The 23,069-nt window shown below is 47.9% G+C and overlaps 1 protein-coding gene across 13 annotated transcripts in view; it reads left to right on the top strand.

Annotated features, from left to right (window-relative positions):
- VPS8 (VPS8 subunit of CORVET complex) overlaps positions 1–23,069 on the top strand; it is a 180,122-nt gene that overhangs the window by 41,734 nt on the left and 115,319 nt on the right. For all 13 annotated transcript variants that reach the window (XM_074189594.1, XM_074189588.1, XM_074189595.1 and 10 more), the window contains 12 exons: positions 4,200–4,324; positions 7,610–7,696; positions 9,087–9,154; positions 10,093–10,246; positions 10,341–10,400; positions 11,519–11,626; positions 17,886–17,966; positions 20,187–20,357; positions 21,156–21,230; positions 21,739–21,774; positions 22,268–22,358; positions 22,669–22,715. In XM_074189594.1, the coding sequence (XP_074045695.1) occupies positions 4,200–4,324; positions 7,610–7,696; positions 9,087–9,154; positions 10,093–10,246; positions 10,341–10,400; positions 11,519–11,626; positions 17,886–17,966; positions 20,187–20,357; positions 21,156–21,230; positions 21,739–21,774; positions 22,268–22,358; positions 22,669–22,715 (1,103 nt within the window). The remainder of the gene's footprint in view (positions 1–4,199; positions 4,325–7,609; positions 7,697–9,086; positions 9,155–10,092; positions 10,247–10,340; positions 10,401–11,518; positions 11,627–17,885; positions 17,967–20,186; positions 20,358–21,155; positions 21,231–21,738; positions 21,775–22,267; positions 22,359–22,668; positions 22,716–23,069) is intronic.

The raw sequence follows: 23,069 nt of genomic DNA, 5'->3' as shown, positions 1-23,069 counted from the left end.
CCTCTTTGTCATTCCTTGCATGTCTCCCTTCCCTTCTCAGACTTCCTTCCAATTGTACTCTTCCTTTCACTTCTCTCATTTTCCCAATTGCCTTTCACCCCTTGTGCAGCTTCACTTGGTTGAGTTGTAAAAACATTTGAATTGGCAAGTTGTAGTAGAACATATAAAACTTCCCGAACTTTGCTCCTGGAGTCTTTGGAACCTCATGGCTGGCAGCCTCCTACTTCTTATAAGAGAAAGTAAGGTAGAAAGTAAGATTTGCCAAAAAAGGTGAAGAGCGAGGAGGGCAGCTCAGTGAGCTTGGAATCAGGAAGCCTCATCTTCATGAGTTCAGATCTGGCCTCAGACAGTACCTGTGTGACCCTGGGCAAGCCACTTCACCCCTGTATGTCTCAGTTTCCTCATCTGTAAAATGAACTGGAGAAGGAAATGGCCAACATTCCAGTATCTCTGTAAATAAAACCTCAAGTGGGGTCATGGAGAATCAGACACAACAGAAACAGTGCAATAGCAAAGAGGAGGACTTCTATAAAGGTTTCCTTTGCAGCCTTGGCAGCTCTTAGAATTGTTCTTAGCCCAGTTCATATCAGAATGTTCCAGTTGTGATCATGGTTCCTATAATTCTGAAAGTTAGCACAGCCTAACTTTCCTTACTCGGCTTTTGAAGTCTGAAAGCTTCCTGGAGGAATTGAAGCTCATCAGTGGGTGAGATTTTTCCACTGAGGTTAGAGGGTCTTCTGGCACCGAGCAGTTCCAACCACATGGTGATCCCTTGTTCACTCCCCTCTGGTTGGCGGAGGGAGGCTATTCCTATTTTATGGCCTTCTTCTCCCTTTCTGTTTCTCTTCAGTCCAGGCTTCTGCCTAATCCAAGTGGCCCAAGCTAGTGGTGTATAGAGGCCTTGTTTCCCGAGTGATGTAGTAATAACTTAATACCTCAGACTCAAGGATATTTGAAAAACTGAGTACAAAGAAGAGCATGGTGAGGGAAGGAGGGATGAAATTAGACATTGGTGCAGTCTTTTCAAAGTATGGTGGGCACTTATCTAGAAACCTGTACACAAAATGCATTTATTAAATTCTTACTCTCTGCTAAGCCCTGGGACACTTAAATAGAAAGAGAAAAGTCTTTAATTATCGTTGCCTTCTCCTGCAGAGCTACAGGACCAACCAGAGACCAAAGACTCCTGGGTACTACTGTGGGGTGAGCAGCAAGGCTCAGGGCTCCGAGGTTCCTTAAGCAATAAAGAGGAGCATGTAGGGACCTAGAGGGCCATGGGGACCTAGAAGGCAGGGACCAGATAGATGGCGTAATAATAGCATCACAATAACAATAGCCAGCATTTCCATAGCATGTTATGGTCTGCAAAGCACTTTACAATTATCTTCATTGAACTTCACCATCAACCCTAGGAAGTAAATGCTATTAGTTATCCCATTTATAGATGAGGAAACTGAGGCAGACAGCAATGCAGTAACTTGCCCAGGGTCATCCAGCTAGGAAATGTCTGAGGCTGGATTGGAACTCTGGTCTTCCTGAATTCAGGTCCAACCCTCTGCCTACTGTAGTGCCCCTTGGCTGCCTGTCATGGTCCTCCATCTCTTCAGAAGGAATACAATTGTTTATTGCCATCTTAGCCAAACTATTGGGTAGCCAGGGTGAAGGAAGACATGAAAGGGGAAGAGTGTCCAGGGGTGGTGTATCTTCCCCTTTTCCCCTCATTGCAGAGGGGTTCTGGAAGGAGAATGGGGGTCACCAGAGAAGTTTGATGAGACCTAGAGCACCCAGAAGGGAGAAGATCACAGTCCCCAAGTGCTGAGTCCTACTGTGGGTGCTGCATTGGCACCACATTTGAGGAGTTGATCAAGAGGAGGCTGGCCTTAATGGAAAGAGGATTGAATGAACTGGAGACATTTGGCCAGAAGGAGAGAAAGAAGAATAGATTTGGTTGAGGTGGGGCCTGATAGCTGGCTTCAAGTATGTAAAGGACTGTTGGGGGGAGAGGGGTCAGGTTTGATCTGTTTGGCCGCAGAGGGGAATAGGTGGGGAGGACAGGACAGTATGGAGAGGTGGGCTGTGCAGAAGCCCAACTGGGAGGGGTGGGGAACTTCCTATCATACTGTCCCCAGATGGCATGGGCAACCTTAGGAGATGTGGTGAGCTTCAGGTGGGGCTTTGTTAGCTTGTGGCCACTCTTCATTACAGACCAGAAATGTCTGATCCCCAATCTCGTTCATGGGTTTGGTTCTTACTCAAGAGTGACGTCTGACCCTAGTTTGAGTCATTCACCAGTGTGGGCAGGGAGAGTTCCACAAGACATAATCCAGATAAGTTCTGGACGGTTTCTGGATCTTGGGAGTGAGTGCAGCCCTCTGCTGTGAGGATTTTGAAGGGGAAAGTGCCTGGTGGAACCTCCCAAGTTCTCGAACAGTTATTAACAGATGAGTCAGAGGAGGTGTTCTTTGGAGGTGCAAGTTATGGGAAGAGTTGAATGAGAATAATGAAGTTGAGATTCCAAAAAGGTGAAAAGAGAAGAAAAGAACAGTGAAAGATGCTTAGATGCCACTCAGGGAGCAGAGGAGGGGGCTCAGTGGGACCTGGTTGGGCCTTCCAGACCATTGATTGATGTGGGAGTGGACATGGTTTCAGATGCAATCCTCCTGTTCTATTCTCTATTTTGCCCAGTTCCTAATGATCAGGGACTTTTTAAATTGTCCTATTTTTTTTTAGGTTTTTTTTGGGGGGGGGGTTGCAAGGCAAATGGGGTTAAGTGGCTTGCCTAAGGCCACACAGGTCATTATTAAGTGTCTGAGGCCGGATTTGAACTCAGATACTCCGGACTCCAGGGCTGGTGCTCTATCCACTGCACCACCTAGTCACCCCTTAAATTGTCTTATTACTTTGAGATTATACTTTCCTATTGAAAAAGAAATGGAGTTTTATAATATTCAAATGTATAGAGAAATTGAGATTAGGCTATAATGGGGTGACCTGCCAGAAGGTTCAAAGGCTCTCACTTTAATGAACAAATTAGAATAATTTAACTTGAACCCAACAAGTGGGGTGGGGGACAAAGGAGGACAATTCCCCACCCTGATGGAATGGATTTCTCTTGATAGACACAGGGAAGGGATTTAAACTGGCAGCTTGCTTCTCACTTCTCCCATTTCTGGGGCCCTGAGGATGGAAGTGACTTAGCCAGGGTCACACAGCTGGCAATGCCAAAGGCAGGTCTTTCCAGCTCCAGTGGGATCTCTCATTTGGGCCCACTCCCTCTGAACAGGAGCCAGGCAGGTCTGTTCTCCATCATGCAGTAGATGAAGTCAAGAAGACCTGAGTTCAAATGCAGCCTCAGATACTTTCTAGCTGTGGGACCCTGAGCAAGTCACTTCACCTTTGTTTGCTTCTGTTTTTCCTTATCTGTAAAATGGGTCTAACAATACCTGTTTCCCAGGGTGGTTCTGAGGATAAAACCCAGAGGATATATTTATAAAGTGCTATAGAAATGCTAGTTAATGTTCTTGGTAATAGCAACTATTGGAGAGAGTGCTGAAATCAGGAAGACCTGGGGTCAAGTCTTGCCTTTGACACTGATTGGGTTTCCATGGACAAATTGCAATCCCTCTTAGGGGATTTTTCCATCTATAAAATCGGGTGTCATCTAGCTGACCTGGGGATGGGCAGCTCCCAGGCTTAAACACTTCATTTGCTCAACAAGTTTGATTGATACCAATAGGAAGGTGAACTTCAGTTTTACCTCTGACCTAAGAGTAACAAATTTTAGCTTAGTGAAGTCCAAATGAATGAGGCTTTGAAGTGGCCCGGAGGAATGAGTAAGAAATTAAATAAGGACAGAAGAGATAAAAGCTCGATTATTTACCCAGGGAGCCCCCATGCTGGGATTGATCCATGACGGGCCTCAATTGAGGATCTGCCTGGCTTGGGGGTGGAGGGAACCTTGTTCAGAAACAGGGCTTCCACCTGCTCTGGCCTGATCTGGGTCCCAGGTCTCACACCCTTTTTCTCCACCTCTGTCCTGCTCTGGCTCTATTCTGATCTGAGCAGCAGATACAGGGAAGCAGGTGGGAGATGGGAGTGGACCCACAAGGAAAGGTAATTTCCCTCCCCGCCATGTTTCCCTCCATAATCCTGGGCAGCACCCCATGACTGAGGAGGTTCTTCTCTTTTGTGGTTGCCAGATCAGAATCAAGCCCTGCGCCTCTGCCTGGGCAGCACCAGTGTTGGGGGGCAATATGGAGCCATCTCTGCTCTCAGCATCAACCACGACTGCTCAAGACTTCTCTGCGGCTTTGCCAAGGGCCAGGTAAGTTGGGCCGGGCTTGGCAGACAAGGGGAGATGGGTGACTGGTCAGTGACTGCCCCAACTGTGTCAGTTCAGTTGGTCCACAAGCCAGCCAGAGCAAGCCAGTTCAGGAAGACCAGGATCCAGATATGGGACCTGGTGCGGTCTTGTGTATAACAAAGGGGAGGGACTTGAGGCAGACTTGGAGGCTTCTCAAAGGGCTGACCCTGTGATATTCTCTGCCCAGACTGCACTGGGGCCATAATCACTGTGGCAGCTGCTCCCAGGAGCACATGTGGAACCTTCTCTGGCCCCTCTTACCTCTGGGATGTAGGCTCTTGTGCTTGGCACTGGTGGTCTCCTCTGACTGGCCTTTGCAGCCTGGCTTTTCACTACGCCTGCTCATTCAATCTAGATTCAGCTTTCCTGACCCCCCTAGCCCCCCAAGCTCCTCTGGCCTCCCTGGTCCCCTTGGCCCCTCAGGCCCTTCTTACCTCAGTCTCCCCTGCCTGGAGAGCTTTCTTGGAGTCTGGATAGTCACTGGGGCTATCTCCTGCCTGCCCTGGTTTTACCACTAAGGCCTCCCTTTCCCCTATTTTCTGTTTATTTTTTCTGTACCAATCTCATGTCCCCCAACTAGAATGGAGGCACTTAGGGGCAGGGAGTATTTCATTTTTGTCCCATGTCTTCAGAGACCAGACAGAGCCCAACAGAGAGAAGATCCTTAATGGAATTGCCTTATAGCCAATCTCAGGGTGTGTGTGAGGGGGGTGGGGGGGTGTCACTAAATCGAGGTCTTCCTGCTGTATGGAAGCCAGAGGCTCCCTAAGACCTTAGAACCTCAGGACCTGGTCAGTGTGGAGCCCTTTTGAGCCTTGAGGTGTCAGCCGGTCATTCCTCTGGAAAGCCTGTCCTTCCTCATCACTGAGCTGTTGTGTTGTGCATCCATCTGCCTGCCTGCCCACCTGTCTGTCTGTCTGTATTCTGCCAGTCTATGTGTGCCTACTTGCTTGTCTGCCTGCCAGTCTGTCTATCTGCTCTGCTAGTCTATGTGTCTGCCTGCCTACCAGGCTATCTGCCTTCCTGTCTGTATGTCTGTCTACTCTGCCAGTCTACATGTGCCTCCTGCTTGTCTGCCTGTCTGTCTGCCTTCTTGCCTACCTGTCTGTTTTCTTGCCTACCTGTCTGTCTGCTCTGCCAGTCCATGTGTCTGTCAGCCTGTTTGTCTGCCTGCTTATCTACCTGCCTTTTGTCTGCCAGTCTGTCTACCTTCCTGCCTACCTGTCTGTCTGCTCTGCTAGTCTATGCATCTGCCTGCCTGCCAGGCTATCTGTCTGCTCTGCCAGTCTATGTGTGCCTGCCTCCATGTCTGGCCGCCTTCTTGTCTACCTGCCTGTCTCCTCTGCCATTCTATGTGTCTGTCAGTCTGCTTGTCTGCCTACCTACCCACCTGTCTTTTATCTGCCAGTCTGTCTACCTTCCTGCCTACCTGTCTATCTGCTTTGCCAGTCCACGTGTCTGTCAGCCTGCTTGTTTGCCTACCTACCTGCCTTTTGTCTTTCTGCCAGTCTGTCTACCTTCCTACCTACCTGTCTGTATGCTCTGCTAGTCTATGCATGCCTGCTTGTCTGCCTGCTTGCCTGTCTGCCCTTTTGTCTGTCTGCCAGGCTGCCTACCTGGAAGACTCCCTGCTGCCTTGCCTGCCTCTGGAATCCCTGCCCTGGCACCTGAATTCTACCCTGCTCAGGGCTTCCACCTGATTACTCACTTGAACTAATACTGGGGGGGGACTCTTTAAATAAGATATATAAACCCTCTGAGGGATTTCAAGGCCCCCGGCACCAGACTCAAGACCAAGCAGAAACCCCATGACTCAGCTGCCTTTGGGGCCACAGCAAGAGGCCAAGTCACAAAGCCAAGGAGACACAGAAGGTCCTTTGCCATCACTGGGAGTCCAGCATCACCCCTTGGTGGCCTGTATCATCATCAGCATTTAGTTAGGCTTTCCATCAAATTCCTTTGTTAGGACACATGTAACCAAAGATTTCAGCCAGAGGTTGGGTACTACCACCACCACCACCAGCACTACTCCTAGAACCTTAAAGGGCTCACAAAGCACCTTACAAATATTATCTCATTTGATTCTTACAATAACCCTGGCAAGGAGGTGCTATTAATATCTCCATGGAGAAACTAAGACAGACAAAGACTAAGTTATTTTCCCAGGGTCATCATCTAATAAAGTGTCAGAAGCTAGATTTGAACTCAGATCTTCCTGATTCCAGGGCCAATGCTCTATACAGGGCTACTAGGTACCTCTCCAAATATTTCCATTCTTACAAAATATTTTGTCTGCCTACCTACCTGCCTGTATGGAAGCCAGAGGCTCCCTAAGACCTCAGAACCTCAGGGCCTGGTCAGTGTGGAGCCCTTCTGAGTCTTGAGGCATCAGCCAGTCATTCCCCTGGAAAGCCTGTCCTTCCTCATCACTGAGCTGCTGTGTTGTGCATCCATCCAGTATGTGTCTCATATTGCAGTGAGAAGCCAAGAGTTCCTAACCTGGGGGCCCTAAACTTGTTTTCTTTTGTTTAACATTGTAATAACTATTTCAATATAATGGATTTTCCTTTTAATCCTTTACCTTTTGTCTTATGCATTTAAAAACACAGTTTTGAGAACATGATGAGAGTGGGGCTCCATGGGCTTCACTGGCCCTCCCCCCCAAAAAAATATAAAACCCTTAAACCCTTGTCTTTTTTTTTGTTTTTTTTTTAGGTTTTTGCAAGGCAATGGGGTTAAGTGGCTTGCCCAAGGCCACACAGCTAGCTAATTATTAAGTGTCTGAGACCGGATTTGAACCCAGGTACCCCTGACTCCAAGGCCAGTGCTTTATCCACTACGCCACCTAGCTGCCCAAACCCTTGTCTTTAACCTAAAGATTTACAAAGCACTTTTTTCCTCATACCCAGTGAGGTTGATAGCAGTCATTACTAGCCTCATTTTCCTAGTTGAGTAAATTGAGATTCCAAGAGGCAAGTTGTGGTCACAGCCAGTGTATGAGCAAGACTGGACCTGCATCTTCCTCACCTCCAATTGCAGTCTCTTTCCATGATGATACTCTAAGCATGGCGTCCTGTATAGTGAAACCATATGGAATACATCATAATTTGTTTTCTTATTCTAAGATTTATTGAAAAAATAGAAATATGCAAGAATAAAAATGGTTTCATTTATATAGAACACTCTGTAATTCAAGACCCAAATGAAAAGCAGCTTTGTTTTTGAAAGCAGTTAATTGCCTTACAGATGACCATGTGGGACTTGGCCAGCGGGAAGCTCTTGAGATCAATAACAGATGCTCACCCCCCAGGAACGGCAATTCTACACATTAAGGTAACGGCGCTGCGCTTGTCTTTTTCACGTCATCCCCACATCTTGCATTGGTATCTCAGGAATAACTGCCCTCCCTCTGTCTGGCCAAGCAGGGGTCCAGAGCATGGAGGGCGGCTCCCTGCTCCTGCTTTTGTTGAGTTGGGCCCCTCATTGCTGGGCTTCCCAGAGTAGATCCCAAGCTAAGCCCAATACAGAACCTAGAAGGCTCCATCTGGTGGGTCAAGGGTTTGAACTGAGCCAATAAACAGCCATTGTTGCTGTCCCCACAAGGCAGCTCTCTGATGGACTGGCTGGCCGTGGCTCTCCAAGGTCAGTCTTAATACCTGAAGCCAGAGGGCTTGGGGGAAATGAGAAGAGCCAGGTGGAGACTTGAAGTGGTGGTGGCCCAGGGAGCAGCAGCCATCAATGGGGAGGAAGACTGGACCCATCACAGGTAGGAGGCCTGGCATCCAGTTTAGGGAAACAGATGGCTCCCTGCCCCCCAACTTCAGATATCTGTGGAGGTATGGGCAGGGACTGTCTCATGTGTGTGTCTATAAAACAGGACCCTGTCCCACATAAGGCTCAAAAAGGGGCATACTCTTTGGGGAGGAAGGGTGATTTGTATACTGGGTGATGGCTTAGATTAGATGACCTTAAAGGTCCCTTCCAACTCTGGGGCTCTGGAGACTCTTATCAGACCCCTGCGGATGTAGAGGCCCAAGAGGGTTAACATGGACCTGAACTCTTGGGGTCCACATGGCCTCTTTGTGCTGTGACCTGAGGGGATGGAGAGGCCCTCACTAGTCATGCCTTTGCAATGGCATGGGCCAGTCATCACTATTCATTTTAATGAACCTCGAGTTATCCTAATGCATTAGAAAGCTGTAAAGGAAAGTGTGTGTTTCAGAAAAAATTCCATAACAGATTCCAAAACATATATAAAAAAGGTACAGGTTAGCCTCGATGACCTTAGGGGTCCCTCCCATTCTGTGATTCTGTGAATTCTTTATTCAGATGGTCTGTTTCTGGATTAAAGTGTTTACTCTATCTGTAGATATCCTCACATACTTAGCATCTTGAGATTTTGAGAATAACTTTTAGAAAAGGAAATTGGATAGTTTTCAAAATAAAATGAAGCAGGGGTTGTACTTTGCTCCCTGCCTAGCCAGTCTTGCCAAAACCTTTTTTGGAGGCTTCGGGGGCTTATGGTTTTCTCTAGAATGAGATTCTCCAGAGTCCTCAGGCCCTTCCCCAACACGTGGTGAGCTCTCAGAGTAAGAGCCCTGTGGAAGTCACAGATTGATAACGTGTTTTAGCAAGAGGTTTCTGGGGTTGTTATCGCCATCGTAATACATGAATGATTCTATTGAGAAGCTGACAGAAAAGTAATGCTCCCCTCTCTGTTCAGTTTACAGATGACCCGACTCTCGCCATTTGCAATGACAGCGGCGGTTCCGTGTTTGAGCTGACATTTAAGTAAGAGAGCCAGGCTGCATGACGAGATGAAATGAGGAGATTAACTGTGGCTTAACATTGTAGAAAACCAAGATAAGGCCTGGGCCTGGAAAACTCATGGATGGAAACAGGCCAGGAGCCTCTCAGCGCATGGAAAGCCTTTGCCGGCCCCAGCATGGCTGGGGTAGATGTGCTTTCGCTGACTTGGAAACATCCTGGCCCCTTGTAGCTCTCTGAAATGGGCAGAATGAAAGCCAGAAGGGTGGTTCCTGCCAGGCCTTTCCCTTGGCTTGGGCGAGGGAAGGAAATGTTGGGTCCTATAGTTGAAGCTCCACTTACAATGGCCTTGAGAGAGTTCTGGTCAGTCTAGAACTGACAGGGTTCACCTGGTCCAGCCCCTTAGTCCACAGGGCAGGGAGCAAGGCCCCCAAAGGGGAGTGACTGTACAGAGGTCCTCTGTACCCAAGGGGGGATTTAAACCCAGGACCCCGACTCCAAATCTAGTAACCTCACCCCCCCCCCCCCGCCATGAATTCTGAATACGGTGGTCTGCTTGTGGCCACAGCTGTGGATCTGTGGTACAACCCTGCGGCTAGGTGGTAGTCTAATGGGGTACAGCTCGGCCAGAGCCTGTCCTCAGACTGTCTCTCCAGCCCCTTGCTGAGCCCCTAACTGCTGGTGCCTCTGCCTCCCTCCAGGTGGACTTGGGGACAATTCACTTTTGTCTTTGCTTGGAACACAGTAGGAACTTAATAAGGGCTCAGTTGATTGATCAAGATTGGTGCCATTGATTCCATGCCCTTTGGTGTTCTCAGCTTGTCCTTGGCCTGAGTCCTGAACTACTATTTATAGCAGCTGTGACAGGGCCACACACATACTGATTGCTTTTTAAAAAGAGATGAAGCCCCATAGCCACCTTCTGATGTGTTCCTCCTGCATTCTTTTTTGGTATTTCCCAGGCGAGTGATGGGAGTGAGAACCTGTGAGTCCCGCTGTCTGTTCAGTGGGTCCAAGGGGGAAGTTTGCTGTATCGAGCCTCTTCATTCCAAAGCAGAGCTGAAGGATCACCCCATCACCCAGTTTTCCTTATTGGCCATGGCATCCTTAACTAAAGTAGGTCTTGGGGTCCAGAGGGAGAGTCAAGCTGAAGAGCAGGGCAGTTTATCTTGAGAAATGTCACGAGTTTATTTCGTTTCTGTACTGTCAGATACTGGTCATTGGACTGAAGCCATCTCTGAAAGTGTGGATGACTTTTCCCTATGGACGGGTGAGTAGTCGAATCATTTTCTTGTCAGTGAGAAGGTCTGGGAATATGGAGGACAATGGGGACGTGAGGTGTGCCCCCCATGCTGCTGAAGGTGGACTGTAGCCTCAGAGACCCTGTTGTGACTCACGGGCTGTATCCCTCCTTGAAGTCTGTGGGAGGAGGTCCCTCACATCTCTTATGCCAGTGGCAGTGTTCTCAACCAAAAGTTGGTTCATAAGGAGCTGTTGTCTTAGTAGTGTGGATGCCCTCTCCAGTGGTGTCCGATTTTGGTCTTTGTACCACTAGAGCATGGTGCCCTGCCCAGCCCACCATACATAGGGCCCTTTCATTCTCTCAGTCTTTAATGTTGGCATCATTCTAAGTAGAGTGAAGGAGGTGCCTCCAGTCCTTGGTAGAGAGGGAGGCAACATGGCCACCCTGAACCAGTCTTTGAACCTTGGCATGTCTGCTAAGACAGTGACTGCTCTGAGTATCAACCCAGAAACAGTTTCTAGTCTCTTGGAGAAGCTGAGAGCAGCTTGTAGGAGAGGCGACCTGGAGACGCCTTGAGCATCCAAACTCCCCTCCCCACCCCAGGGGTACTGAAGCCGTGCCAGGGCCTGCAGTCTGGGGAGATGAAGGGTCCAGTCAGAGGGCGCAAAGGGAGGTTGCTTTCCCTCCTAACTAGGAAACTTTGACTTAGTCCAAAGAGCCCCGGATTTCCAGGCAGAAGCCTCAGGTTCAAGGCCCAGCCCAGCCACTTCCTGGTTAGGTCACTGGTCGAGTCACTTCAGACTCTGTGCCTGGACAATGAGGGTCTGGCCTTCCTCCTAGGAACATTTATGTGTACTGTATGTGCATATGCACATGCATGTGCTAATGTGTGTCTGTGCATGCCACATCCATGTCTTCTAGGAGGTATGGCAGCTCCACATTGCCATGGAAACAATTGTCAAGCTGGCCTCCCTGGTCCTTTCTGGCTCTCACTCCGTGGTTCTGGCAAGAGTCGGCTCCTGTGGTTATTTCTACCCTTCCTGGAATGATCTCCCCTGGGGTGCTTCCACCTGCCTCCTTGGGGGGTGCCATCTTGGGCTGTCTTAACAGTTTACAGGATTGATTTTCACTTCCTTTTGGTTTAGATGGATCCCTCCAGCGTCCCCCTGCTGGCCTGGCATTTTGTGGCAGCCAATAACTATGTGAACCCCACACTGGCCTTTTGCAGAGGAGACGTCGTTCACTTTCTGTTGGTAAGCCTTCATTGGGGAGCAGCTCTGCTGCCTGGAGACACCACTATTCTGATAGCTGTGTCCTAACTCTCTTGTTTTTTAATAGTGTATCTGCAAATTGCTGGTGCCTTGTTTTGCTGGCTTATTATTTAATTATGCATGATGTTGTTATGTTTAATGGGACAGCTCCTTGTCCTCCAAATGGGGCAACTGCCCTGGACGTGGCCTCAGGGACAGCTTTGCCACCTCCTGCTTGGGTTCCCAACCATGTCACTCCCTCTCCATGGGCCTTCATTATTTTTTTTTAAATGAGGGGATTGACCCAAAGAGCCTCCAGGGTGATTTCTAACTCTCCCTCTGTGAACCTGTGTTCTGTAATGGTGATAAGTTGGTGTAAATATCTTTTTAGGCCTTCCACACCTTTCACTTGTTTTTTGTTTTTGTTTTTGTTTTGCAAGGCAATGGGGTTAAGTGGCTTGCCCAAGGTCACACAGTTAGGCAATTATTAAGTGTTTGAGGTCGGATTTGAACTCAGGGCTGATGCTCTATCCACTGTGCCACCTAGCTGCCCCCCTACACCTTTCACTTATTTGTATCCTCCTCACTCTTCATCGGACAGTGGCCTGTTTCCATTGGATCTCTGGGCTGGCTTTCTGTTCTTTCTTCTTCTGCCTCTTGTTGCTTGATGGCACCATGCTGCTTCCAACCCCCTCCATCCTTCCCTGGAAGATGTGACAGAGAAGCTGTGTTTTAAACCAGAGTTGCCGCTGACCACCCACAACACTCTGTTTGGGAAGGCCACCAAGTGTTGGCCAACTGGGCTGGTGTCTGGCTCTTTGCACGGTGGCAGCTGATTTACAGCCATTAAACTCTGTGTGAAGTTATTAGAGTTAATGTCCTTCCCTCCCTCCACCCATCTTCCTTATCCCACATCAGTAACTTGTTTTAATGGGCCATGTTGGAATTGTTTTAATCACCAGTCAGATCATTTTCTCCTTGTTTTAGCTTTGTGTGCATTTTTATCTTTATTCTGACAAATGAGAGGGAGAGAGTGTGGATTAGTGGTGGGGAGCCAGCCTTGAAGCCTACCCAGTCTGGTTTCAGTCCCGCCCCAGACATTCATGGGCTGTAGGAAGTAACCCCTCCATATTCCAGACACAGTAGGCATCTGTCTGCTTAGGCACAGGAACTTGGTCCAGTCAGTGCCTGGCCTTATCCTTTTCTCTTAGTATACACAGAGGCATCCTGAGGAATCACCATGTCACTCATGAGTCATTTCCTACCCATCCCTTAAAAATAAAATTAGCTTGACGTGGTGTCAGTCCTTGCCATGTCTACCACTTTCAGACTATTTTCTGACTTTTGTTCTTATGTCCCTGTGCCTCGCACATGTGAGTGCTTGTTTAATGTTGGTCGGCTGTTTTCTCCAGGGAAGTGTTTCTGATGTTCAGGCATGAGGCTCTCAAGATATCTAATGCCCATCTTTGGCCTCTCCCTCCCTATTCCTAGGCCAGCCAGCTCTTTACCATCCTCATCTTTGCATCAAAGTCACCAGACACCACAGTATATTTTAAGTAGGAAGATCTTTGTTCTTTATAGAATCTCACTACCTTTTCATCTTCTGCTGCTGATGTTGGCACAGAAGCTACAATCATTTTCATGGTGGTCGTTTTTGAACATACTCGTCATTGGCACCAAGAGATGATGCCTAAAATGGCTCGTAACATGTTGTTTCTCATTGCCCATAGTCACCCATTGAAAGCCATTCTACCATCCCTTCATCTGCCTCTCTAGAAGAGGATCATTCTTTCATTTAGGTGCAGCTTTCTTCTCTTGCCTCATTTTGTTCATGACCACAATGTCTCCCCATAGGTCATTAGATAAGAATCTCACGGACAGAGAACCAACAACTAAGTTCACATTTATAGAGGGCCTGAAAACTGTGATTCTTAGTATACTTTCCACTCCTCTGACACTGTTTCTGCACAAGGCTAAAGGCCATTTTGTAGTTTGCTTTGGGTTCTGAGTGGTGCAGACTAAAGAACTCATCACCAAGGGGTGTGCCCACTGGTGGTCAGCCTCTCTGTTGGGATCATTCTCAAAGCCAGCCTGGACACATAGGAGTCTCCATAGGGCTTGTACATCCTTGGCTGAGCTGCCAGTAATGTGGGGTGGTGTCCACACCATGAGGAAGCCCCAGGGTTAGGTCTGTGGAGGCTTGACATTTGGACCATTCCAGACCAAGACAGGGTGCTGAGGAAATGAGAGATGGAAAAATGTAGCAAGGGTTAGATTAAATATTTGGAGGAGAGAGCTATGCTGGAAGTGGCTTCCTTCTGAGAACCTTGGGGGATATCTAAATATAGGAACAATACCAAAGGCATGGGGTCATTATCAGAGGAAGGTGACCCATCCATAGTGATAACCCATGATCTTCACCCTGATCCATGGCTTCTCAGAAGGGAATGGGAAGGCCTTCAGTTCCTTAGGAGGCCACATCTGTGCCATCACACAGTTGATGGAAGGATGTCAAGAATGGAAAACCCCACTGTCCTCGACTGCAGAAAAGTGTTTAATTCAGTAGAGAAAACCACTGTCTAAAGGCTTTCCCTGACATAGGCTCTCCCCCACATGTCAGAATTATATGGATTCCTCAGACAGTGTAACAGAAAACCTTTTTTAGCTCTGGTCATTAATATGTCAAGAGAGGCATAAAACAGGGACACATATGTTTGACAAAGGCAAGCCAGAGGTATTCCTTCACCACTACCATGGGAGGGAGTCCTCTCTTGAGTTTGATTCACAGAGTGATACCTTAGGGATGATGAGGGTCTTCTAGAATCTTCTATTTATAGGTGACACCAGGTTGGCTACATCCAACCCCATAATGTTGTCGAAGGTCCTCGATTAGACTTGTCACCATAAAGAGAATAACTACATTGGCTTCACAAGTAGAGCTAAGAGAGCACCTGTTGACTGGACCATGTTGGTAAGCCGGTGGAGGTCATCCACCCCCAGTTTGTCTTGGACAAATTCTAGAAATGAACGGTGGATTGCATCTGCAGTTGGATACAGATGGGACTTCTTGCCTTTGAAAATTGCAGAGTTCTTTCAGTGACCCCAGCTCCTCCTGGTCTGACGTCTCAGTTATGTCTGTAGACACCAAGTGCTTTGGGCTCCCCCAGAAGCCGTGGCAGGGTACATGGTGGGCATCAGCAGCTGCCACATGCCAAGGAGAGGAATTACATAGAAGAAGGACGATGGGCCAGTCCCACAGCCTGGCTGCCACACTCACTAGTGCACTTGGGGGAGGGCAGCCTTGACCGGGAAGGCAAGCATGAATGAGGATGCTGCTGCGGAGCCCAGCTGTGGGCCGGCAGTCTTTAATGGGGGAGAGGCAAGCACTCTCCTCTTTGATCTTCTTGCCAATGATGAGATGGCGTTTTTTCAGCCTTTGTCCCTTTGTCTGCTGAAGCGCAGAGCTTTGGTGTCCATATGCGTTGTAGGTATTTATATAAGCCATTTCTGTTTGTGCATGTGTGTGCACATGTGGTCCACACATGTCCTCCAGGGTGGAGGAGTGTATATCCTCAGTAGTGTGTTCAGTGAATGGAGCCCAGAGGGGAGACCATCTGCCCTCTTTGTCCACTCTTCCAAGGCTCAGGCAGTAAGGAAGGGCAACTGTCCTTTACCTGCCCGTTCTGGTGGGAGATCTGATGGAGATGTGGGACCTGAGTAGCTGTGGCCCAGGGGGATAAGGGGCCTTCACTATTCTGATGGCAACTCTAAGCAAAGCCCTGGCAAAGTCCTGAGGCTCATCTCAGGAAACTGAGGCTTAGTTAAAAATCACATTGGTTTGTGGCCATTGATGCAGTTAAATAAGTCAAATGTGATGGGGAGCAGAGAGCCAGGGAGGTGTTGACCTGGGGCCAGGAGGGCAGGACAAGAAGAAGCCACTGGGGGCTGGAGAAGGGAGAGCTATGGAGGGAGGGGAGTGGCAAGGTGTAGAGGATAAGAAAGAGATGGGCCGCCTGTCAGAAAACTGCGATGTGAAATGGAGTTCATCCGGATTGTGTGCAGCTCCCACATCTGCTCAACTGACCCAGGGGCTGAGCGTTGCTGTGAAAATTGGGACAGGAAGAATTGTCAACCATTTCACAACTTTCCTGTTTGACTTTGGAAAGGCCAATTTGACTATGCCTTTCTAAGATATTTTGAATAGCAAAAAAGGGTTGTAGGGTTTTATTTTTAATTTTAAGTCAAATACCAATATATTTTGTTTATATACAGCAGACACTTCCTAACATCCCTCTCCATCCCCCCATGAAATAAATATCCCCCCAAATAGAGAGTTTTGTCATTGCTAACAGGAGGGAGGGGTCATCTCATTACAACCTGGACAGCCGTGTAGTGATGTGACTCTTGTGTCTTTAACTCTGTGTCTTTAACTTAGTTGCCTCATTGTGTTTGTGGTATAGATTGTTCTTTTGGCCTTGTCTTCTTCACCATGTATCATTTCATACAAATCTTCCCAAGTTTCCTTCAGGTCTTCATATTCGTTTTTCCTTATGGCACAATAATATTCCATCATATTCCTAGGCCATCATTTATTCAGCCATTTCACAATTATCAGGCAGGTTTTTTCCCTTTGCCCCAGCATATTGGTAGAAACAATGCTGCCTTTGAGCCTTTTCTGGCGTTTTTCTTGCTATCAATCCCTGAGGAATTGTCCCAGTACAGGTGGATCTTTAGGTCAAAGAATACAAGCATCTCATGTTTCTGTGTCTTGGCCCAGACCACCCTCTTGTCTGGACTTCACTCACTTCTCAATGCCATCTTTTAGAATCCCTGCTTTCTCTAAGATGGTTCCAGCAATACCTCTTCCCCCATCCCAAACTGCTGGTGACCCCCCAAAAAACTACCTTGTGTTCATTGTGGACATATAATGTATTTGCTTTCACATATACACATACATAGATTCATATTGCCTCCCTTTAGAATGTAAGCTCCTTGAGGACAGGGACCTTCTTCATTTTATCTTTGTATCTGCAGCACTTAATGGAGTCACACAATAAATTCTATTAAAAATTGCTTGGTAATTGATGGATGCAAGCAACTTCTAGCTTTTCTTGCTCCAGAATGATTGAACAATTCCCAGTTCCACCAGCAGTGAATTAATTAATGCCCCATCTTTCCACGGCTCTGCCTCTCTTTGGAGCTTTTCAAGCTCAAATAGGGAGAGAGTGGGCATCTTGGCTTTTCCTGGCATCCTTTGGGAACTTTCAATGTTTCTCTTTCATAAATAGCACCGACACTTGGGTGTAGATAAATATTTTATTCAGAGTAAGGGAAGGTGCTTTTGTTTCTGGGCTTTGGGGGGGCAGCTTTTAACAAGTGCTATATTTTATTTTAAAGGTTTTTCCTGAATCTTCTATCTAAAGTATTGTATTATTTTGTTTCTAATATGAATATAAGATTTGTAGTGTTTCTAATGTCAAATCACCCTTGATTCTCAGTAGAATTCTAACCTGATGATTATTAGGAGTCTGCCCAGTTATTGAAGAAGGCTACCTGGTAGTCCAATGGGCGGAGTGCCAGACCAAGCATAGGTTGACCTGGGTTCAAATGCTTTCTCTGACATGTATTTCCTGAATTGGCTTAGATGGCCAGTGTGTTACTTCTTCCTGGAGGCACTGACCTCATCCATAAGTTAGGTGACCTCCAAGGTCTCTTCAAGCTTGAAATCTCTGACCCTATTATTGTTATTCTGGCCTGTTCCTCTCTTGGTGGCCTCTCCATCTCTGGTCCCAGGGCCTTTGCTGTCTCTCCTCCCAGGCCTGGAATGCACTGCTTCCTTGTCTTTGTCCTTGATTTAAGACTTAGCTCAGGGACCACCTTCTTCAAGAAATGAACCCTTCCTGACCTCCTCAGCCTCCCCAGCTACTGGAACCATCCCAAACTGCCCTTTAAAATGCTCTGTATGAACCTTGATCTGGTTCCATCTAGACATTAGAGTGTAATCTCCTTGCAAACAGGGAGGATTTTGTTCTTTGTACATCTCTTTCCCCCCACCAGTGCCAGATGCATGGTGGGGCTTAATAAATACTTGTCAAATGACCCAGACAGCAGGGCCTTGAAGATGTGGCCCCAGCACCACTGGCCCTGGCCACGGTTGGGGGGCCTTATAAATCTTCTGCTTCAGTTTGAGCCTTTTATATACTCACTTGTGAATATGACCATAAATGGGCATCATCTGAGTCTCTGGTTTGTGTGTCCTCAGGTTAAACGAGATGAATCAGGCGCCATTCATGTCACTAAACAAAAGCATCTGCACCTGTACTATGACCTCATCAACTTCACTGTAAGTACTCAGGGAGACTGGGGGAGGGGGCAAGTCATCAGGGCTTTAAATGGCTGCCTAGGGTTAAGGTCATGGGCAAGAAAGAAAGCCATCCTGGCCCCCCCTCTGTAGATCCCCATGGCCATCTTCTCTTGGAGGTTCACAGTAATCAGAACCTGTGACCTAGGCAGGTTCATGTTCTGCCAACAAGATGAAGGCAGGTTTGAGGAATGAAGGATTAAGTGGAACCTCTTGTTCTGCTCCCTGCCCAGGCTTCAGAGGGTGGATGTGGTGGCAGGGCTGCATTGAGGATGCAGACTCAGGCTGCTCAGTGAAGCTGGGCCTCTGTAGTTCTGGCCTCCAAGATCCCCATTTCAGATCCAGCCTCACATCTTCCTAGAGGTGTGACTCTGGCCAAGTCAGTCATCATTAGACATATATTAAGGACCTGCTGTAAGCCAGGCCTATGTGGGCACCTGGAAACAGGAAAAGAGAAAAGCAGCCCCTGCTCTCAGGGAACTTACAGTATAATGGTGAAAGACAGAACATAAAGAAACTAGCTGAAGTGGGGGGGGGGGGGAGAAGATACCCAAGAAGAGGCGGAAGGGTCAGGCAGGGTAACCCCAGTGGGGTACAGCCACAAGAGAAAAGAGATGTCTGGATGAGCACTCTTCTTATATGGAGGTTTGGAGCTTAGGGCCCCACCCTGCAATAAAGATAAACTGAGGTAATACTCTTTTTATTTTGACTTTTTTGCAAGACAATGGGGTTAAGTGACTTGCCCAAGGTCATACAGCTAGGCAATTATTAAGTATCTGAGGCCTGATTTGAACTCAGGTCTTCCCAACTCCAGGGCAGTTCTCTTATCCACTGTGCCACCTAGCTGCCCCTGAGGTACATATTCTGAGCAGAATTTGTTTACTAAGAGTAACACATATAGGAAGGTCAGACATGCCACCCAAGCAAGACCAGTGACCCCAATGAGGAGTGACCTAGGTAGTTTTGGAATTTATGGTTAGCTATCTTAGGAAAAGGCTCTCTGGCTCTCTGACAATTAAGAAATGTTAACTGTTTTATGGGACTGGAAGATCAGAAGCTTCCAGTTTGCTCTCTGTCCCCTCCTTGAACTGTCCAAGGACAAGGCAGTCTTTTGGGGAGGTGGCACCAGGAGAAGGGCACCACATTCCTTTTCAGTCCCACCCTTAGATGAACCAGGAGGGAAACCTGCCTCCTGAGAAGGTGAATCCAGGAAGACACTGGCTCTGTTGTTAGAATCAAGACAGTGGAGTTGGGAGATGGTCTTGGTCTTGATCTTTCCACAACCCTCCAGGCAGAGGGATGCAGGTGGGGAGGAAGAGGATCACCAGGTTGGGGGCAGGATGAGGTTTTCTCAAGAATGAGCTTCCTCAGTGGGGCAGCTAGATGGTGCAGTGGATAGAGTACCAGCCTTGGAGTGAGGAGTACCTGGGTTCAAATGTGACCTCAGACACTTAATAATTACCTAGCCCTGTGGCCTTGGCCAAACCACTTAACCCCATTGCCTTGCAAAATCTAAAAAAAAAAAAAGAATCCTCGGGTCAAGTCAGGAAGTCCTAGAGATGTGCAGGCAGCCAAGAAAGGGCTTGGTTGGCCTCAGTTTCCTCATCTATAAAATGGGGTAACAATAGCTCTTACCTTGCCATGGTTGTTGTGAGATCTCATCTGTAAAGCACACCTCCCCCCCCCCCCACCCAGTGCTGGCACATGGTAGATGCTCTATAAATGTGAGCTATCATCCTGCCAGCTGGGGGGTACAGGGTAAAGTGCTTGGTGTCAGGAAGATCTAAGGTGGAATCTAGCCTTAGCCACTTACTAACTAGTGACCCTGGGCAAGTCACTTCACCCTATTTGCTTCAGTTTCCTCATGCTATAGGAAATTAATGGCAAACTGCTTCAGGATTTTGGTCAAGAAAATCCCCATTTGGACCCAACTGAAATGACTGACCACCAAATGATTATTATCAACCATCATCACCGTTATTCTCAGATGGGCCTGATAGTGTTTTCTTGACGTGGGGTCTCATACCTGAGCACTGTGCTCCACCCCTCTCCCCCCACTTGCTCATTCTCCACAAACTCAAAAAAAGCAAGCAATTTGACATTGTGTTGTTTTTGTTTTCTCAAAGTTTATGACCATTGCTCGCGGAGCCTCGGCCCGGTTCCCTTGCTGACAGTTTCTCTGGCAATGTGCTTGGCTTGCAGTGGATCAATTCCCGGACAATTGTGCTCCTGGACAGTGTGGAGAAGCTGCATGTGATTGATCGGCTGACGCAGGAAGAGCTGGAGACGGTGGAAATTTCCGAGGTGCAGCTGGTCTACAATAGCAGCCACTTCAAGTCCCTGGCCACAGGAGGCAACGTCAGCCAGGCCCTGGTATGGGGGTGGAGGGGAGGGCCCCTCCTTTTGGTGGTGCCGGTGGAGCAGGGAGGCCACACAGGGCTGGACTCCACTCACCAAGGACGCTTAGAAAACTTGACCTGGCCCTTCTGCCATTTGAGACTGAGACACCATTTCACATCTCCCAAACCAGTCTTTTTTTAAAGTTGAGATCCTAGGATTTCATAAGCTTCTTCTAGGGCCTGGGAGTAGTGGGTGGTTTCTCATAATAAATATTTGGTGAATTGATTTGGGAAACTAATGACAGACATGTTTAATTGGTATCTGCTCCATGGTTTCATGCCCCAAAGTGTAGGGTTCTAGCACATTTAAAAAAAATGTGGCCATGTCCCGAAGCCTCCACAAAGAGTGTGTGAAGGGGGCTGGGCCTGCAGGGCAAGTCCAGCTGTCACGATGACCACTCCTATGCTTGGGCAATCCCGTGACAACAGCAGGTGATTATTGGAAGCCACTTGGGTTATTGTCTGTTCTGCCCTGGACCCTTTATTACTTCTTATGGGACAGCCTGGGGAGGGTAGAAGTTATGCAACTGACTGAATTTTTGGTTTTGGTTTGGTTTTTTTAATGGGGTTGCTTCTGGTAGGAGCCTTAACCAGCACTCTCACCACCACCACCATCAAAAAGATGGACACGAAGAATTATCTGGTTGAACAGAGATGATCCCTCTTAATAAGCATATTGGTTTTCCAGCAGATTTATTTAATGTGATAATCTGTATACCTACCATTCTTTCAAACTAAGGTGTCTCTCCTAATGTGCTTTTTGTTTTCTTAGGCTCTAGTTGGAGAGAAAGCCTGTTATCAGTCCATCAGTAGTTATGGTGGTCAAATCTTTTATTTAGGGACAAAAGTAAGCTCTGTGACTCTGTGTGTGTGTGTGTGTGTGTGTGTGTGTGTGTGTGTGTGTGTGTGTGTGCTTCTGTCTGTCTGTCATGGGGGTTGAGGGAAGGGTTGGTGATGACCAGGAGGTCACAGAAGAGACCATTATGGGTAGTAGGAGAATCTTTTGGTTGAGGGGCCTTGCCCACATCACATCGTTTACATTTCTCATTTTCATCCTCCATAAGATGAGGATGCTGAACTCCATAATCTCAGAGCCCTTCCAGCCTGGGGAAGGGTTCTCTTCATTGTGTAGTTTCTCCATTTCAGTGGGATTCTCCCCCAGTCATTGCAGGTTGACCCCCTTGTCCGTGAGACTTCATCCTCCTGTCCCTGCTTGGGCCCTTCACCCTTTAGCCTGTGGGTGTTTAACCTAGTATCGACTCTGCCGGGAAAGGGGTTGGGAGTTCCCAGGTAGACTCCCTGAGCAGTTTGCTTCTGAAGCCTGACCCATGGTCCTTGTTTTCTCCTGTTTCCAGTCTGTTTACGTGATGACATTAAGGAGCTGGAGAGAGGTGAGTCCTAGTTACGTTGAATGAAGACACAGAGCAAAAGCCCTATCATCCTCTGTCTTGTAGGAATCTTAAGGCTGACCTGTCCAACAAAGAAATAGCTTAGTCTGTTGTGGCTGAGAGTCCCAGTTTTCATGGCCTATCATGTCCAGGCCAAGTTATTGTGGTCATTGTGCTAGTGAGCTCTTTAGAAAAATATTTACTTAAGAAAAGAAAATACACATGATTGAAATCACCTGTGATCATAGGAAGCTGCAGTTTCTGGAAGAGAGTAGGCCAAGAGAATATAGAAATGTGAGTCACTGCCTGGCCCAGTAGACAGAGAATAGTCCGGCCTGGGCCCAGGGGCCAGTGGGTGAGGATCACTCAGCCTCTTGGTGACCTCAGTTACAGGCTCTGCCCACCTTGGCACTAGCATGTCACCATGTAGGCAGAATTTGAGAAAACAAAGCCAGGCATCAGCCAGAGTAAGGAAACTTCTCTCATTCCATTGCAGAGAGTGGATCACCTCCTGAAACAAGAGTGTCTGACAGAGGCTCTGGCTCTTGCGTGGTCTTTCCATGAAGGGAAGGCCAAAGCTGTCGTAGGTGAGTCCTCTCTGCTTGGCTCCTTTTGGGGGCTGTCCCTCTGAACCCCACAAGTGCCCATGAACCTGAGGGTAGAAGGATGGGAAAGGGGGCTGGGGAGGGTAGAATTCAAGAAAAAGTCCTTTTCTGACCATTTATTTAGTGAACAAAAGACTATGGGAAATGAGAAAGGAAAGGGCCGCTCTCCTGGGAGTTGGTCTGTTTGCCAAGGCATCGCCTATTGGAATGTCATGCAAAGCTCTATCTCTCCCGGCCCCTGCCCAAGATGCTTGCATGGGCTCCCACCTCACACTGGGTTGTCTCTCTGCAGGCTTGTCAGGGGACGCTAGTAAGCGGAAGGCCGTGGTTGCTGATCGGGTAAGTTCTCTATGGACAGGTTCTCTCCGCAGGGACCCCGATGGGGCCTCCCACTGCATGGCTCCACTGTAGTGACCCAGGATTACTATAGACAGGAAGGACGTGCTTCATCTAAACCTATTACTCATCCCCAGCTTCCATTTTCCATGCTCCTCCTAGTATCTGCCTTCAGCAGGTGAAAGTTTCCCTCTTCCCAGGAAATCAGTTCTTTTGTGGTAGCTCTCACTGTCTGCTTTTTAACCCTTGTTTGTGGAAGAGATCTCCAATCTTGAAGGAGAACTAGGAGATCTCCAAAGGAATGCAGCTGTCACTTAGACTAGCCCACCATCCAGCTGAGGGCCAAAGGTCACAAGC

Source organism: Macrotis lagotis, chromosome 5 (assembly GCF_037893015.1).
Source record: "Macrotis lagotis isolate mMagLag1 chromosome 5, bilby.v1.9.chrom.fasta, whole genome shotgun sequence".
In the NCBI taxonomy this organism is placed as follows: domain Eukaryota; kingdom Metazoa; phylum Chordata; class Mammalia; order Peramelemorphia; family Peramelidae; genus Macrotis; species Macrotis lagotis.
The sequence above is the reverse complement of the archived record's forward strand: the minus strand, read 5'-3'. Positions and strand labels throughout refer to the sequence as shown.